The 18,498-nt window shown below is 46.2% G+C and overlaps 1 protein-coding gene across 5 annotated transcripts in view; it reads right to left on the bottom strand.

The window, feature by feature from the left end:
* The window catches only part of CSMD2 (CUB and Sushi multiple domains 2), a 267,542-nt gene that overhangs the window by 61,860 nt on the left and 187,184 nt on the right, over positions 1–18,498 (bottom strand). For all 5 annotated transcript variants that reach the window (XM_090124247.1, XM_090124246.1, XM_090124248.1 and 2 more), the window contains 8 exons: positions 18,016–18,218; positions 15,514–15,705; positions 12,884–13,022; positions 12,322–12,509; positions 6,045–6,239; positions 5,113–5,229; positions 2,159–2,272; positions 1,941–2,036 (listed from right to left, as the gene is read on the bottom strand). In XM_090124247.1, the coding sequence (XP_089980373.1) occupies positions 1,941–2,036; positions 2,159–2,272; positions 5,113–5,229; positions 6,045–6,239; positions 12,322–12,509; positions 12,884–13,022; positions 15,514–15,705; positions 18,016–18,218 (1,244 nt within the window). The remainder of the gene's footprint in view (positions 1–1,940; positions 2,037–2,158; positions 2,273–5,112; positions 5,230–6,044; positions 6,240–12,321; positions 12,510–12,883; positions 13,023–15,513; positions 15,706–18,015; positions 18,219–18,498) is intronic.

Here is an 18,498-nt window from a genome sequence, read left to right as displayed (position 1 = left end):
TAGGACACTACAGAACCATGCATGCTTTCTAAAGGGGGAACTGTATGCCTCCAGAAAACGTATCACCACATTCAAAAGATAATTTCTACCATTGCTGAAACCTAGGGATTCAGCAATGACTTTCTGAAAAGTTGGCTTGCTATATAATGATAGAGCCTCAACAGAAAACCCTTCGAGGCTTCTCAGCTCTCCTGGCCACTTTACTACAAATGACAGTAATTTTAAACAACCTTCTTTGTGATGGGAAGGGTAAGAAAAAGAAGAGGGATATGGCATCACCAATTGTTGAAACTGTCTGCATTCCTGTTCAATACTGAAAATAATATTTAAAGAAAGAAAGAGAGAGTCTGATAGAAAAACTGGAGGGAAGTATGAGTCAAAGAAATGTCTACTGCTGAGGAAGAAATCAATTTGTATTTATCTCTGAGTTGCTTTACAATTTATTAGTGCTTAATGCCTGAGTTGCTGGGATGGGGGAAAACATAGAGGTGATGAGCGCATTAGCTATACTGTTTGTTTGATTTTAATTTGTTTCAGAAAGATGAATGTCAAATAATTCTGTGTTTTTGTTTTACCCACAGTGCATCTGACTCCTTCAGCAGTCACAAGTGATGGCTCCCCAACCAACACACAGAATGCCTGGGAAAGTGGACAGTGAGACATTGAGCTGTGACATGTGTGGGCTCTGGGAGGGGAACAGAGAGGCAGAAACAATCCACTTGTGATGATCTGCTACTTTAGCTAAAACCAAGATAGCCTGAAAACTTGTGGGTCTGTACCATTGTTCAGACGGCTCCAGTGCAGCCATTTGGAGCAAATGAGCATCTGCCTTGACTCCTTGCAAACCACCAAAAGAACCTTGCATGTGTGTCTGACTCTGTAGCTCTGCTTTCCAGTCCAGACTGCTTTCAAATCTAGACTTCCAATTGCTTAACCTCAGGGGAACTTGCCGTACATGTTCCACCACTGGATGGGGGAGTCTTTGAGAGAGGCAGAACTCATTTGTAAAAAAATCAGAGTACATACTATTAGATCCCAGCCAGGCAGGTAAAAACCAGGCATTCCTCTTGCTTTTACTATTGCAGCAATCACTGAGGAGTGCGCGGCTCATAACTAGCACACAGGAGGGAGGAAGTAATCTTTACTGATTCCATAAAAAATTTTATTTTGGCAAAATCTGTAATGATTACTGTCAGAACTACGGTTGTTGTAAAACAATTAGGTAGAAATTAAGAAGAATGTATCTCTGGATACTCCAAAATCCAAAACATGCCTTACTTTACCCCTAGAGAAGGTACAAGTAGTCCCTGTTGCCCGTGGCCCCTTTTACAGTAACACATGTGAATGCTTGGCTGAACCACAACTAGACAAAGCATGTGGGTGAGAAAAACACTTCTGTTTTCCCACTCTTCTGTACATCACTTTCTGTTTACTACTTTAAAATCTCTAAGTGGGACTCACTCGATGCAATGCAAGCTGTTACTGAAAGGATCAAAGGGCAAAAGTTTGACAGCAGGGGACCTAAGCCTATGACACGCAGAGAGGAAGGATTTTACAGAGCTGCTAGACAAGTGTTCAGCTGCTTACTCTGAGAAATATGATAAAATGCCAGTGGGAAGAACTGCTTGGGTATAAATCTCAAGAACTCACTGTGTATGCAGGCATGATTCAATGAGATACTTCTGATACTAATCCTGGGATGTGCGAGGGCTGAGGCTGAGTGCAAGTGGAAGGTCTGAATACTAAGTACCTCCAGGAACCATAGACACCTGCAAGCCCCTGCTACCAAAATAATCTCCATCTCCTTTGGTATTTCCTGTTCAGACAGAAAGTGCACAATGACCCATAGATGCCAAAGTCAGTTAACAACACTTGACATATTTTTGACTGTTATCTCTTAATACCTACCCAAGGACACCTTCAGAACAAGTTATACTCACCTTGGTAGACAAAATGAAAGCCTTTTGCTGTAGATTGACCCTTGGAACTAAATTTGATGAGAATCTGGTTGGTGGTAGCTAATGGCAATGATTCACCTGGATGAGGAGAAAGAATAAAAACAGAGAAGACAGATTACAGCATCAGCTATATCAGTGGCTTACCAAAGCTTTTCCAGAGCTTGCACACAATACTGTTTTCCACAAAGGCAGGTCCCTACCTGTATGAGAGCCTGAGAGAGAGCTGAGCAGCCGGGAGTGCTGGTTGGGGCCATCGTGAACCTCAATGATGTCGTTGAGCGCAGTCTGGAAGAAGGCAAACTGCCCAAAGACCACTGCAGAGAGAGGCAGCCCATCAGGCAAGCCAGGCCATGTTGCGGCCTACACAGCCAGGCCCTGAGCCAAGGCCTACGTATCCAGGCCTCAACTTGAGACCTACACAGCCAGGCCCTGACTTGAGGCCTACACGGCCAGGCCCTGACTTGAGGCCTACACGGCCAGGCCCTGACTTGAGGCCTACACAACCAGGCCCTGAGTAGAGGCCTACACGGCCAGGCCTCAACTTGAGGCCTACACAACCAGGCCCTGACTTGAGGCCTACATAGCCAGGCCCCAAGTTTGAGGCCTATATGGCCAGGCCCTGAGCTGCAGCCTATACGGCCAGGCCCTGACTTGAGGCCTACATAACCAGGCCCTGAGCTGAGGCATTTCAGGTGCTTTTATTTCAGGAAACTGGCAAGGATAACAAGGGCCTGACTGACAGCTCCAGAAGGTGGGAGTCCTTTATTTATCCACAAAGTCAGCATAGCAGAAGCAGCAACCAGCCTCCCCCGTGTTTGTCTGCCAGTATGCTTTAACAGTGATTCATAGGCCAAAAGGGACTGCTGTATGAATCATCCCATTCGCCTGCCCACGTAACACAAGGTATATAATTTCACCAACAGATAATTATTTATTATTTATATTGAGCCTCTGTCGTGAACTGGGCCCCTTACTGCATTAGGTATTGTACACAGCCTGAACAAAACAACAATCTCTGTTCTGACGGAATTAATTTCTGGATTGTGCCCCTGTGGCCAGGGAGGACCGCTGTAAGGAAGGAGGACACTCACAATTTTACAAACAGCCAGTCCTAGGCCTGTCTATGGAGACTGCTAATAAGGCCATTCAGTGCTCTGGGTCTCCCTGCACGCATTGCCAGTGCGCCTGCGGGCATGCAGAATTAAAAAAAAAGGAGTGATAAAATAATGAGAGGATCAGAGGGTTGTTTGTTTGTTCACTTAACTAGCGCAAAAGACTTCTGTTATTTATCTTTATTTTTTAGAATAAAATAACAGGTTCTTTTCCTCCCAAATCTGCCCGGAGAAGTCTCGCCCCCTACCCTGCCTTTCTCTCTTCCTTTTGCATTTTCAAGTTGTAAGAGCCCAGTTGCAGGTTCACAAGCTGAGAGGTCTCTTGCTGTGAAATTCATCATTCACCAAGCTACAACATTTGTTTCCTGCACATTCAGGTTTCCAGCACAGCTTTGATGCTAGGAACACTGAAGAAGCGACGACAGCACACCCTGATGCCTGCTGTCCACAGAACCAGCAAAGTGAAGGAGATGGGAAATGCATAACATTTGCTACTAACGGTTTTCCCGGCTGCTTTCAATGAAGCCATTGAAAGGTAGCGAGTGGAGAAAAGAAACTAATTTAGCTGTCATCCTATAGTTGGCAGAAGTCACACTTGCAGATCAAGACTGTCTAGCCCATTAGATACCGTGTTTCTTAAGACAGTATCAAGACCAGCTGCAGTAAGGCAGGTTAAGAAGTGTGATTACAGTGTAGTATTTCATCAGTTAGAGCCAGGAACTTAGAGGTAACCCAGATCCATTTGGGCAGAAGGGCAATCCAAGTGAGGGGAGCTTGTAACTGAAGTGAACGGCATCCTTATTTCACATCTTGCTATCTTAGCAAAGGAAATCATAAACAACTGAAAAGGCCACAGGGACTGACTAGAACAAGATCAATATAATGCACTGAGAAACTGTATCAAATAACAGAATTTAGAGACCTTCATCTGCCAGAGCTGTCAGTGCAGGAGCTCTTACAGAGAGCTTTGAATTCCCTTTAAATAAGAAAATATGTTAACCAATACTAATACCCATCAAGCTACTTACCTCAAATGTTCCTACAATGTCCACCATGCTTTTATCCTAACTGACCAAAATTAAGTGGGATTGAAGTCTATTAAAAGAATGATGATCCATTTAAATGAGTCTGACTTTGATGTGCCTTTATGTCTCAATTCAGTAGACAGACTGAATGAGCAAATAGATGTAGAATATCAGCTCATTCAAGCATGCTACCAAAACACAGATTTGGTGCTGTCAGAACTTCATTTACCAGCAAGCTTTCCCTTTCCTCTCTTAAAAGGTGCTTTCCTTTAATCTGTAACTGTACCACATTCATTTAAAAGCATATCATGCACACGTCATGATGAACATACAAGAAAAATAACATCTACAAGGAAACTTTACTCAAGCAAGTTATAATAAACAATACAAGTGCCTGCCCTCCTTCAGAATGCCTGGGAAAGCCATCGTTCCAGTTTTGACAGCTTTTCTATCAGCTGACCATAGGTACCATAATGACACAGGAGCTAGTTCAGTCCTAATCATTGAGCAAGGATGAACAAGGTTGTCAGAATCTTCAAAATACACCTCAAATTGCTCAAGCAACACAATTTGATTTACATAGTATTACCTGTAAGTCCTATAGCTTCACGTCAACAAAACTACACATGTATGTGCTTCTTCATGCAGACAGATTATTTAGAACCTCAGTTAGAATGCAATTACAGCAAGTACATTTCATACTCTCAGAGTCTGCTGTTAGTATTAAACACTGTGAATTATTTCTTGCTGATTTTTCAACTCAGCACAATTGGATATAGCACAGGAACTGGAATGGGAATGAGAAGACCATGGATTTTGTCAGATTTGTTTTTTTCCTCATTTTTGATAATTCTGAAATTCAGAAAATTTCCATAAGCTTCAATGACCTCAAAGCACAATTAGCATGCAACAGTGCCATCTCCCAATTTCCCTTACATCTGTTTACATATGCATTTATTCTACTGCTTCATCAGAACAACATCAGGTGTCTGAAAATCTGTCAAGAAAGAAGAATACCGTAGTCCTTCGGCACGACGATGAAGTACAAGCAGACTTGTCCACTGGTGTAATTCTGGGGATAATTTGGAGAGAGGACCACACCATCTGAGCCTGTGTACTGACCACCACAGGGTGCTGTAAGATGAAGAGGAGAGGAGATCACCGAGCATTCCCTTCCCACAGCCTGCCCAGAAACACCAGCCTTTTTCCTGCTGCTCTCAAATCCATCTCCACACACATTTTGTAATTCTGTGCAGTGTCAGCTGCCCCGACCTATGATCGATTCTGTGCTTCAGGCATTGCAGCTCTCGCTGCAAGTTCTTATTAAGAAAAATAAGGCTTATCCTAACCTGAGTTCATGCCTGCTTCACATTTAATTATTAAGACCATGCTGAGGCTAAGGGATGCCATGTATGGTATTGTAGCCTAATAGGTGATTTGCACTGCTCTCCATCTGCTCTCAGAGCTCAGGGCTTGGCAGCATGAGCTCCTGCTCTTTTTGCCTTTCCCAATAGCAGAAGCCTAGCTCTGATGGAAGCCCAAGATCCCATTCTTCCTGCCATCAGACTACAGCTCTCTCTTCTGCCATTTCTTACATTAAGAAAGTCTAACTGCAAAGCCATCACTTAGACCATTTTCTCATTAAGCCAGAAAACAATACACGCGCAAACACAACACAGAATATCTAAGAAAAATTGCCTGTCTTCTCAATTATGACCCTGCTCGGGACAGCACATGCTTAAGGGCTCTGATTAGCAGGGAGTCAGTTAAGCAAATGTTCAAGTAGGCTCCTGAACGCTGAATGAAGTCAACTCCTCCTGACTCTACGGTGTTAGAAATGAAAGAATTATGGAACACATTTCTGTCTCTTTGCAAGCAGTTCTACACAAAAGTAACACCAAGTGCTGCAATGGAATAAACTGCTTTAGCACTGGGCCCTTTCCCCTTACCTGTACAGGTCGGTCGGGGTTTGTTCCACGCAGGTTTCCCATCCTCTCCCATTATGCACGTCAGCGTGGAGACCCCTTCGATATCATACCCTCCATCACAGTAGTAGGTGATTGTAGATCCCAGTTTCAGATCTGTACCCACTCGTGTACCATTTTTAATTGATCCAGGATCAAAGCACGATTCCCTGGGATTTTCTGTAAGACAAAATTACCAACATCTTTACTGGTCTGGTACAGCTGCTTTCAAATTGTGGACAGTGACATAGTTTTTGACTTTTCTTGCTTCAGATTCCCACTTAAGCATATCACAAACACCAGCACCACTTGCGGGGTTTAGTTTTCAAGCATTCTCTCAAGCTGCTGAATCTGGGAATTATTTGGGTCAGATTCTGGTCCAGATCATTCACTGATGCTCAGCTCCAGTACAAATACACTGTAAAAAGGAAAGCTTCAGTTCACACACATTAACTGGGACTCAGAATCCAATCAACGAGGCAACTATCTACACTTGCCCTCCCTCTTCCACAGGAGGTTGCGGGAAAGTCTGCAAGTCAGGACATATTGAACACAGATTGAACACACACTACATTTCAGATGTGCTACATCTGTTCACATTATCTCACTGGCACCTATCACGCCAGTATCTGAGAGCTGTCTGCTCTCGCCATGAAACACAGTGCCACGTGCTAGCTGGTTGACTCTCCAGATGTGCAGCATGGCTGCGATTATTGCAAAATGATTACAAGCAGTTAGACAAAATGAAGGCATTTTTCTCTGTTCACTATGCCCTGCAGAGTTAAAAACCCCATTTACATATGAAAATTCCAGTAAAGACTAAGAGCCTCCAGGACTTGGATGTTTCTTTCCTTCTTCTGAGGGCATTTTTTCTTTGCTTCTTTCTTTTTCTTTTCTTTTTTCTCCTGCACAAAATATAATTAGAGGCTTTGATTAATCCTGCTCTTTTGTCATTTGGAAACTGCTCATTAAAGATGAGGGTTTTTCTGAGAGCAATGGGTTTGCGAACAATTATAATGTGTTTAAGTATTAAATCACGGGCTTTTAGTATTTGGGGAGGGGTTGGAGGGAGAAAGAGGAAACAGCCAGGCCCCCAAGTCTTGTTTTTTGTTCATTTTTTTCTCCCCAGTAAAAAACAGGATTCACTTTATGTCTGCCTTTACACAACAGCTTGTTCCAGAAATCCCATCAGCAGGGCCCAAAAGGAAGCAAGGTGTTACCACCAGGAGCAGCTGCCACTGGTTTTTCCTAAAACAACCAGCTCCCCATTTTGGGAGCCGCAGACTGGTAAACCTTCAGTGCTCCTCACGGACATATTGTGCAGAACAGTCATCACAGCCCACAGAAGTGAGTGAACTGTTTCTTGCATCAGCCAGCCAGGGCCCTGAGGATGAGCAGGGCAGATGCACAGCCCACTGCAGCACACAAGTCCTCCACAAGAGTAAGTGCTTCATCTGCATTTCCAAAATACTTATTCATTCTGCAAATCTTTATCTCCCTGAATTGCTAACATTCACTTTTAGACCCTTTCATACAAAAGCTGCGCCCAGTGGTTTCTTATGACCACTTCATGCCTCTCGTGTTGCTGGGAACAGCCTTGCTGCCTTTCATCTCACAAGTCAACGTGGCTTCAACCTGGCAGCCATCCTCCCAGCCAGCTGTCAGATGCCCGAGCCACGCTCTTGATCTCAGCTTCTGCTCTTTCTTTGTGAAGCTGCCATGCTCAGCACTCAAGTCGCTGCAGGCTGCTCAAAGGAGCGCTGGCTGATTGCTGAGATGGCCCTGCTGCTTCTGATGTGTTCTCCTCATTCCTGACCGCTTCTCTGTTCTCTTGAGGGTCTTCTGTGCCTTCTGGGACACCACTCACCTCCTGACACACCAGCACATCTCTGCTGAACGGCCCCACTCATCCTCAGTGGTACAAAGGAAGGCAGGAGCTCGAGCTCAAGGAAGCACTGGGTTGCGTGTTGACAGCAAAAGACTCACAGAGGGATGCAGAAAAGCCACAGCTAGAGCAGCCTTTGATTTATTGGGCTACAAAGTGAGAACAGTGTTTGCTCATTTAGAATTAATGCTTTATTTTCAATCACCCACTTTAGAAGTTGAGGACTTCACCACCATGTCCCAATTAACATGGAGTCAGGCTGCCAAATGTTTAGGAAAGAATCGAGACAAAAATGCCATGAGAATTGGCTCAATTAGCCCACGGAAAGCAGAGATTTTCTGCACTTCCCCTCTTCTTTCTCAAGGAAAACTCAAAGCCTGCAGGAGCTCCTAGACAGAGAGGTCAGGCTTTTATCAGCACGTTCAGAACAGCTCCATCAAAGAGCATTGTCTGCCCCGCGCATCACGAGCTCCATGGCTGTGAACACATGCAAGCCTTTAATAAGCACTAAGCCTTAAAGCAACACCCAGAGAAAATGCTTAAAAGAGTTTTTCACAGCAGTCATCATATCGTGAAGAAAAGACAAATTACATCAGGATCTCCCAGCCCAGGCACAGCACAGCCTCCTCCCACTCATCCCAGCAGACCAGACTGCCCGACCCAAAGAAAACCTCTGTACTTTCACATGATGCTGTTCCAGGCTCAAGCAGCATTTCCCATTTGTTTCAACAGCAAACAGTACTAGATGTTTTTTAAACAGCTTGCCTTGCAACAGACTGTGCACGGTAGAGTTTCTGGGAGGAATTTCCACCTTAAATAACCCATAAGTAATGCTGAGTGTGTGTTTATATGCTCAGGATGGGCAAAATACTTCTGGCAAAATAATAATGGATTTAAAATAAGGTGAGGTTTTTTTTGTTTCTTTTCTTTCCCCATTCCACTGGATGGGTGAAAAGTAATCAGTTTTGCTTCATTTGCTTTCAATTTCACGCCTCTTCACTTTTGGCCTGAAACAGAAACAGGAAGCACTAAAAAATCGTGAGAAACCCTCCTGCTTTGAAGCACCTCACCTGGAAACTCCTTCCCACTTTGTGCCCTACACACGAGGAGCCAGACCTGAATGCACAGCGCAGGCCAGCTCAGCAGCTCAGCATCACTGCATGCTGCTGGGATGGAGGCAGGAACTGATGGGCTCTGACCACTTCTGTGCCCACGGCCACAGACCCACCATGCTCATAGAACACACAGCAGGGAGATGATCAGGGTAAAGCTCTCCAAATGCCTGCCTGCCTTTCACAGCACCAACAAAGCGTGGTCTCCATTGAAAAATATCAGTGTACGAATACGGAATTCTGTGGTTTGCAAGATAACGTGATGCAAACTGATTGTTAGAATTCAGCTGATTTCCCAGCGAGAGAAGATAGTCCCTGCCATAGATATTCATACCCAGATCAATTCAGGATATCTGGTGGCATTTTCTGGCAGCAGCAGCTGAATGGGGGCCCCTTGCACACAGGGCTCCTTTAAATGGACTGCAGCCAGGTTTGGGGACTTACCTGCAGCCATCAATCTCCCAGGTACAACTGAGGCACAGAAATGTAATCTCGGTTCAAAAGCTAATACATACGGAGATACTGAGATAAAGACTTGAAGAATATTCTTAAGCAACCACTGGAACAAAAGATAAATTTTAGGAAATTGAAAGCAATGTCTTTCCTGTATTCAAGCTTTTGTTTTGTCACTGCCCTTCTTATTGTGTAATGAAGAACTTATCATCCTTTTGCTTTGCTAGACTAATGCTTGTCAGGCTCCAGTGAATCTGCTACGAACAAAGCAAGCTGCTTCCAGTAACGGCTTCCAGCACTAACCAAGCTGGTGTTGCAAAGAAGCACTTTGTTAAGGACTGTGATAACATCCCCAGACCTTAACGGGCTGCCCGAGGAGAGCACTTTCCCAGCCAGAAGCCAAAACCTGCTCAGCACAGCTTATTCATTCCGAAGGATGCACTCCTTCCCAGCTGAAATCCCCCAAACTATTGCACTGAAGTTACACCTTCCTCTCTGAACCCAGCAAAGGCTTTATGCAGACTGTAAGCCAAACCTCACTACGCTGAAGCGTTATGTGCACCTCTGCTTTTTGCTACTAACCTCGGTTTGATTTTTCATTTTGCTCCGCAGCTGACAGTGCATCATGGGTACAAAGCAGAGATGTGTGCTCATCTATCAGAAATCCCTCCGGAGCTGCACATCAGTGTGGTTAAACGGGGACCCAGCCGAGCCGTGGGTCTGCCCTCCATCACCTCTGTGCCACTGCTGCATTCCCACTTCACTCTCACTGCCACGCTCCACACAAAAATCAGCATAACAAAAGCCAAACTCATTCTTTTCTCTGTTTTCTCCACTCCTCCTGGCCCCAGAGGACAACTTTCTCTAGAAGAGCCATTGCCCCTGAAACAATTTCAGCTGAAGAGCCGAGGCTGTTTGAAATTCACCCCACACGCCGTAGCTGCAGGCTAGCGGTACAGTCCCAGTCCCAGGGAAGATGCAGGATTTCAAGGAGGGGCTGACAGATGGCTGCTTTGTTTTTCCACCCAAATATCACCAAAAGACGACTACAAAGCCCCTGGTAATTAACAGCATTTCACAAACAGCTGACACAGGTCAGGCAGGGAGGTAGGGGCAAAAGCCTACGGTGTGCTGCAGCACTGACCAAGCAGTGGGGAGGCAGGGGGGCCGTGTCTTTGAGCTGTACTTGGGACTCCATGCTGGCTGAGCTCGGTGTTTGATTTTCTTTCATGCACACTTCCCCCCTGCTCTTCTTTTCTTCTTCCTTCAATTCCCATAAGCTCTATTTTCTGCTGCTTATCGGACTCGGATCCCGGGCTCCTTTTAAAGTGTGGGGAAATTAATGAGCAAACCTAAAGCCTCATTCTTTTCTCCCAGCAGTTTGGCTTTTTGGGAAGCATGCAGGCACGATTAACACTGTAGGAGTGTTTAGGAGAAAAAAGCATCACACAACAACCCTAATTTAATGAGATTTCATTTGTTAACCACTTCATAACTGCCCAAAAAGGAAAAGAAGAGAAACCCAAGACTTAATTTTCAGTAAAACTCATTCTAATGATAGCAGAAAACTTTTAATCTCTCTGACCTTAAGCAGCACTGGTTGTCTTCATCTTATTATCCCACACCTTCACTGCAGGGAAATCCATCTGCTCTGTATGAATAATAGGAATTGGCCATTTTGCTGTCATTTAACCTCTGGTCAGGTGAACTCAGTATCAATAGCAGGAACGACCGATGGAGGTGGCAGTGGAAAAGGGAAGTGCCTGAGCACACTGAAAGCACAGCAGCAGCCCTTCAGCTCTTCAGCACAAACCATTGCTGCTCCCACAGCACACAGTTGGGCCAACAAGGCTCAGCAGCCAGTTTCACAGCGTACACCATGAACACAGAGCCGTGCTGGCTTCACAGTGGCACACATCCAGTACATCTGAAGCCATTAATGCTTTTTTTCCCATACAGCAAGCTCGTACATATAGACCATATATAAGCCTGAAGAATCATTTCTCCGTAGCTCTGTTTTTTGCAGCTCTTATTTTTCTCTGTCTTGCATAATCCTGGCTCATCAGATCCAGTTTTTCAGAGCATATTTTTAACTATGGTGTGTAACAACTCTATTCTGCCTACAAACAAGCAACAGGCTCTGCCAAAGCCTCCCTTTTGCTCTCTATCTCCCAGAGCAGCAGTGCCAGGTCTGTCAATCTCAACTTGTTCCATCAACAGGAAGCTAACAGGATCCAGGGAAACCTCCAAGCACTGCCCATGTCTCACACAGTGAGAGCTGAAGCCACCAGAAAGCAGAGGCTTCTTTCCTCCTCAAGCAAGCAAGAAGAAAAGTGAACGCTCTAGTTATACACAGACCTGTGAACTGAATATTCTGTTCTTTTTGCTGATTATTACTGTTTTTTTTAAGTAAATGATTTAGAATATTAAAATGTACAGATTTCAGGAGAGCTCCATTGATTCAAAAGAGCTGAGCATCCACCTCTGTGATCCTCACCTCCACCTCCAGTCACCCACTTGTGCTCTTGAATGACACATCAACGATTCAGATCGAGATCCCAATACAGGGCATGAAGGTCTGCATCTCCTTTCTTGGACAAACTGCCTTTGCTGCTAAGATTAAATCATAAATCCATGGTATTGTGTGGCGTTCCTAACAACCATTCAATAGTTTGATCATTTCTGCTGCTCCACGCTGAAATTAAATGGTATATTCTGCTAAGGAGAGGACAGAGCTATTTAAGTTCACTGTGGTAGAATCCCAAGTCCTGTGATGAGTTAGCCGGACCAGGCACCCCTGGACATCTCTTACCTGTGTATTCGATGACAAACCCAGCATTGCTGACAGATGCATCGCTCCGGAAGGCGAGGAAGAGGCTGTTACTGCTGCTCTCTATCCTCTCAGGTAGCTGGGAGCCATAAAAGCTTCCAATCAGGGGGCTGAGCGAATCGGGTCCATCGTAAATGTGAAGGAAATCATAGCCAGGCTCCAAACTGAAGCTGCAAAGAAAAATAAAACCAAAAGGAAGGGTGTATGAAGCATCAGCACGCTGCAGGAGCCCCTTGGAGAACAACAGGCTGGGGTCTGGGTGGGCTGCACTGCTACAATGCTGAGAGGCAGCTCCTGACCCCAGCCAAGGATGGGACACCTTCACCTCCATTCTGTAAGCATCAAGGAGTGGTGATACAGCTACGTTTATGCCAAGTGATGCTGCAGGGGTTTCCTATGTAGTTACATGGCTATGTTCAGGGCCAGTCCTACCAGCTGCGGGTTGCTTCCTCCAGGGAGATTTGGGCAACCCAGAGCCAGGCAGCGCCCCTCCAACAGCATCTCCTCCCCAGCCCCCAGCAGGGAACAGCTCTGGGGTACGCACATGTTAAATACCAAGGCAATGACATAATCAGGAGAGACGGTCAGCTTCCAGTCGCACTCCTTCCCTGGTGGGTAGGGCTCCGGGTACTGCGGGGACAGGATCACTCCTGCTGGTCCCGTCAGGATCCCTCCACAGGGAGCTGAAGGCAAACAGGCACAGGGATGAGGCTTTGTCTCAGAGAACCGATAAAAATAGAGGATCAGATGCAGGGAGGGAGAAAAAAAAAAAAAAGAGAGAGGCGGATGGAGATGGGGACAGAGAGGCAGTCTGCAAGATGTTGGTATCTGTTTTTGGTACATTAGGGTACATTATATGGCCCTAATGGAAACGAGGGCTCTGCTATTCCAGGCGCCACGCAGAGAAAAAGCTCTGGGTGCTGCTACAATCTGTGTGAGCTCTGTCAGGAACCAAAAGGAGGCAGAGCTACCTGGTGCTCTTCTGTTGTACAGGCAACTCCAGGTAACGTCTGGCTGGTCGCTAAATAAGTGAAAATGCTGCCTGGGACTAATGATGTGATCGCGTTTATGGCGCTCACCAACACATTAAGTGCCAAGCTGATAGAAAAATCAATTATTACCTTTTTTAAGGCTGAAATTGCCTGCGTGTATTTCCACGGTGGCAAATACTCGTGATTGATTTCTTCGTCAGCCTTTCTGCAGTTCCACCGTAAGGGTCGATGCCCTAAAATCCTCCCTGCTGCTCAGATCAATCCCCCACACTGCGGTGGGGTGAGCGTGTGATGCACACAGGTGCTGAGCAACCAGCAGCCTATAGAGCTGCACACAGCTGCTGGGAACTGAGCCGTGCGTGGGGCAGGAATGGGATGAACTGACATGGAGGAGTGCGTGTGTGTGCGTGTGCACACGTGTGTGTGTGTGCACATGTGTGTGTGTGTGTGCACACGTGTGTGTGCGTGTGCACACGTGTGTGTGCGTGTGCACACGTGTGTGAGTGCAGCCTTTGGGCATCCCTACAGCCCTCACTGCATACCTGCAGGTAACACTGCACAGGGCTGCACTATAAAGATCAGAGAGCAAAATAAACATCCTTGAACCAAAGCAACTCCCCCAATCAAGACCAGCCACAGGAGGACTGCAGGCACCAGAACGGCCACTCCTCCTGAATAGGGAACAGTGCACAGAATGGGGAAGGGAGAGGCTGAAGGTCGTGCACAAAAGAACCTGGAAGAACAACAAGCAAATATCCCGTGTCCATTAACCTTCATCTCAGCCTTGAGGGTGCCCTCCTCTACCAGATGAATGGTTATGGGAAAATTTAGAAGAAACTAAAACACACACTCATTTTTGAAAAGCCTATGGGAAATGACTGCTTAACACCCTCTAATTTTCTTTGAAAATCCCACCCGTACTCTCCAAAGGATTTGGTCTGGAAACTCATTCAAGTCACAGCTATTTGGATCCAGGCTTCAAATACCCCAAATCTCAGGGGTTTATTTCAGTGGACGTTTTGGTTCAGCCCACATTGTTTAGCGACCTCAGAAGTTGTGCAAAATAAATGTGAAAACGTATTTGAAATGCTAAGTACAGTCATCAAACTCAAGCCTTCAGTTAAACCCCATTTTCTCAATCAGCTCTAACCAGGCAGCCTGTTACACAGTTACTACACAGCTGGCATTATCCGACTACTGATTATTTCTCCAAATCCTTTGCCAGTGAGGGAAGGGAAGGAGCAGGACGTTGCTTTCAGCTCTGTCGCAGCCTAACAGAGCTCACGTCTGAAACAGGACTGCTCTGCTCAGAAAGGACCCAACACAGATCTCCACGTCAAACTGCCTGCGTGAAAACGATCCGTGAGAAATCCCACACCAGATTAAGGCACTGGCTGTGAGTCTCTGAGAAGGACTGCGAGCTCAGCTTCTGCAGTGCAAGAAAACTAAACAGGAGAAGGATGACGAGATGGACATGACGTGCAGTGATAGCTCTGGGATGACCAGAAGGACCGTCCCCATCAGGCTGAACGGGTGCCACAGCAGATCATCAGGACAGTCATTCAGAAATCAAGTCATCCTGCAGGGAGCACAGATCCTTTGCGTGCTGTAGAAGCTTACAGGCTGGCATTAAACCAGATGTTAGAAACACAATTAAGTGATTTTCCTTCCTTGGGATAACGCTGCACCAGAAGGAATGAAGTTATAGGGTGAATAATTTGTGGCTGCCATTTAAGAGGCCAACACAGCTGATGCTTACTGCTCCCATGTTCTTAGCATGACTGCTTTTGTGTGTTCTTGGCAAATGAAAAAACAGTCAGGAGCTTCTTTTATCACTTTATGAGACGTTCTCTCTTTAGAATTTGTTATCTTCCCATGCAGAAATTATTCACCCATGACCCCAATCTTCTCTACCGACCTGAGTTTTCAAGAAGCCTTTCATTTCAACTTGTCAGGTCAAATATTATCACTTACACTGCAGTACATCCTACGAGCTTCCAGCACGAACGAGATTCACATTGTCTCAGACACTCCTGGGACAAACCTGACATGGCTGAGACATATGTACCTCCATGTACATCTCTTCAAACCAGGTGGGACTCGTCCCCTTCAGACAGGGATGTCTTGCAGTGAAACCGTGCAGGGAAGCCAATGCAATGGGAGGAGGGATGCTGGCTCATACCTGTGCAGGAGGGGGGGTCCGGCTGCCAGAAGAATCTGTTCTCAATCTGCACACAAGTGATTTTGGCCTCCCCTTGCAGAGCATATCCTGGGTTGCACTGGAAGACGATGGAGTCTCCTGCCTCTTTGCTGTCACCGCTCCGGCTCCCATTCTGGGGAATCCCTGGGTCATTGCAGGAAGTGGCAGTGGAAACTGACGAGTATTAAAAATGCATCTTTAATACAAGCTTACAAATTTCCTCGTGGTTTATGCTATTTTTTATTGCAAAATGACAAACCTCGTGTATTTCCAGACATTTTCAACATATTCAGTTTCATTGGAAAATGTCAAAGCTCCCTCCCTCCCTCTTTGCTACAGATTAGCAAACGCTAATTATTTGAACATAGAGCTGTAAAATATTTTGCAGACGATTGATTACCAGCTAAGTTCATGCAGCTTCCTTCCCTCCTCTGCTGGTCCTTCCAGCAGAGACCTTCAGTTGCTACAAGCATTGATTTTCAGACAATATCAGATACAACCTTAGCTCCTTCATGCCCTAATTTCAAGCCCTTGTTGCTCTAACACCTTACAACTCCTTATTTTTAGTGCACTTGTCCCAGTGCTTTCTCTGCAGTAGGAAGAAGCACCATTTTCAGTTGTGAAACCAAGATGAGTGGGGGAAGTATTTGCAGTTTGAGGAGACCAACGGCACACGACAACCAAACCCCACACTATCACCCCAACAACAAGGACACATTCCTTCCTATTTCCATCCAGACTCATTTGCAGAGGACAGAGAAGGGAGCAGACACCCCAGGGATTCACGCTGCAGATGCTGGGCATTGCAGCGCTGTCCTTAAGCAGATACCCAGGCCACGGCTTCCTGCTCCATCCTTCCTCCTTCAGGATCTCCTCAAGTTGTCACACACACAAAAGCTGCCTTTTACTTTGCACTGAACATCTGCCACTCCAGCTGGTAGAGGCTCTGGGGAAAAGCAAGTTCAAGAACACTACACAGAGTGCAAGTCCGATGCGTAATTGTGCACATGCGTGTTTATTTAGCAAGCCCAGGCATCCACTGATCTTACATGGCATTTTTATAGAACTCTGTGTATGACATACTGCAAAGTAAACTCATCTGCTAGCACTTCTCACTTCCCCTGCGTGGGAGGGGAATTTTGCCCTTAGCCCTGTGAGCATCATGCCCGACCTTTTGGAAACGCACGAGCCTTGCTGCCACATCCCTGCAGGCTGTGAGCTGAGCCTTGTTGGTACCCCAGTCCTCCCTGAGTGCCTTGGCAGCTGGGGCAGCAGCACAGCTCCATTTAACTGCAGGGAAAGTCCTGAAGTAACACAAGTCGTGCAAGCTTATATAGATCACTGAAGTTCACAAGATCCAAAACTGTCAGCTTCTGAGCTTAGGGCTGGCTGCTTAGTCACACCTTGTGAACAAAGGCTTTGAGCAGAAGCATTCGATAAAGACCAGCTCTGTATCAGCCAGCAGAACAGAGCTTATTTCCTACTATGTTGATACCAGCCCATTACACCTAGCTGGTTTACAGCAAGCTCTTCTTAAAAGAGCCAGAGGAAATCCCTCTCTCTTTCTGTGCAACTGAAGATAAGGCAAGGCAGCAGCCCGTCCTGGTCCTCCCTGGCAGGCAGACATGAGCCTGGCATGGAGCAAGGAAGGCAGAGCTCTCCTCTGCCACGCATTCCCAGAAGGTCTCCCAGAGCTGGCCTGCTCTCCAGGCCACCCAACACAGCCAGAACAGAAAGCTGTGAGCGACTGGGGAGCGACAGAATGAGCTCTGCTGCTTTGATGTGCTGGAGTCCCAGAGAAGCTGTATCACCATCCAATAGCTCACCGAACTATTTACTGCCATCTCCAAAATGGGCAAGTGCTGGTTGGGTACTGAAAAAGTCAGTGAAGGCCTGTTTGCATATTGAAATGTATTACCCTAATGTAATTGGAATAAATGTGCTTGCAAAGCCAGGTCTTAGGTAATGACCAGCAGGACTCAGGCAATGACAGACTGCAGTTGCATTACAGGTAGTGCTGCTGCTCGCAGTGACATCCATACAGCAAACAGAGATTTTTGGGATCTGCATCTCAGGGGATCCAATTTGAGGGATTTTAAATAGACTTGGTTTGCAGAGGCTGCTGACCAACTGCTCTCAGAACGCCCAGCAGAAGCTGCTGTCTCCAAGGGATGTGTTGGGAACGTGGTGGAAAATATCCGTAATTCCTTCTGCGTGCTCCACAATGTGCTGCTCTGTGCCTTGCTGCCAAACTCACCACTGTGAAGGTGACAGCAGCAAAAGGGAGCACAGAACTTAACCGCATTGCAAGGACAAAATGTGAGAGGCTTCTCTATGTGTGGAGATCCAAAGCACAAACGGCCACGGGTTCCTGCTACTGCACTCAGTGCATCTCATTTGCTACCAGCAGCACTTAAATACGGATGCAGAAATCACCTGCAAAGACGAGCTTGGACAACACTGAGGAAAGAACGCAAAGCTTACCTGAAAACTGAATGGCGAAGCCCTGCTTGCTTGTAAAGAAATCAGTGTTGAACTGAAGGATGACGGAATTGAAGGTACTGTGGATGTCACCAGGCAGAACGGACCCACTCATCTCCTTCAGGAGGATCCCATTCTCCACCGGACCGTCCCAGATCCTCAGCACATCGTGGAACTCCTCAGTGTGGAAAACCATGAAATGAAGTCTGTGAGGCAGAAAAAAACGAGGTCAGACCCAAACTGAGCTCTGCCTTCATTGCTGGGAGGGTTACAACAGTACTTATACCAACCTCAGCTACCTCACAGCCACTGAATAGGAAACGTGCTCTCCTGCTGTCAATCACCTTCAAGTATTTCAGCCTTCCACCAATGTTTGTCTATGAACCCCAAGAGCTCCTACCGGCACACATCCCTACTAAAACACATCCATCCACGGCCAACAACCAAGGGTGGCAGTGCTTTCTGAACAGCTGTCCCCTTTCTGGC

This window comes from Phasianus colchicus, chromosome 24, assembly GCF_987193195.1.
Source record: "Phasianus colchicus chromosome 24, bPhaCol1.hap1.1, whole genome shotgun sequence".
Classification (NCBI taxonomy): domain Eukaryota; kingdom Metazoa; phylum Chordata; class Aves; order Galliformes; family Phasianidae; genus Phasianus; species Phasianus colchicus.
Note: the sequence above shows the minus strand (reverse complement) of the source record. Positions and strands in the feature narration are given on the sequence as shown.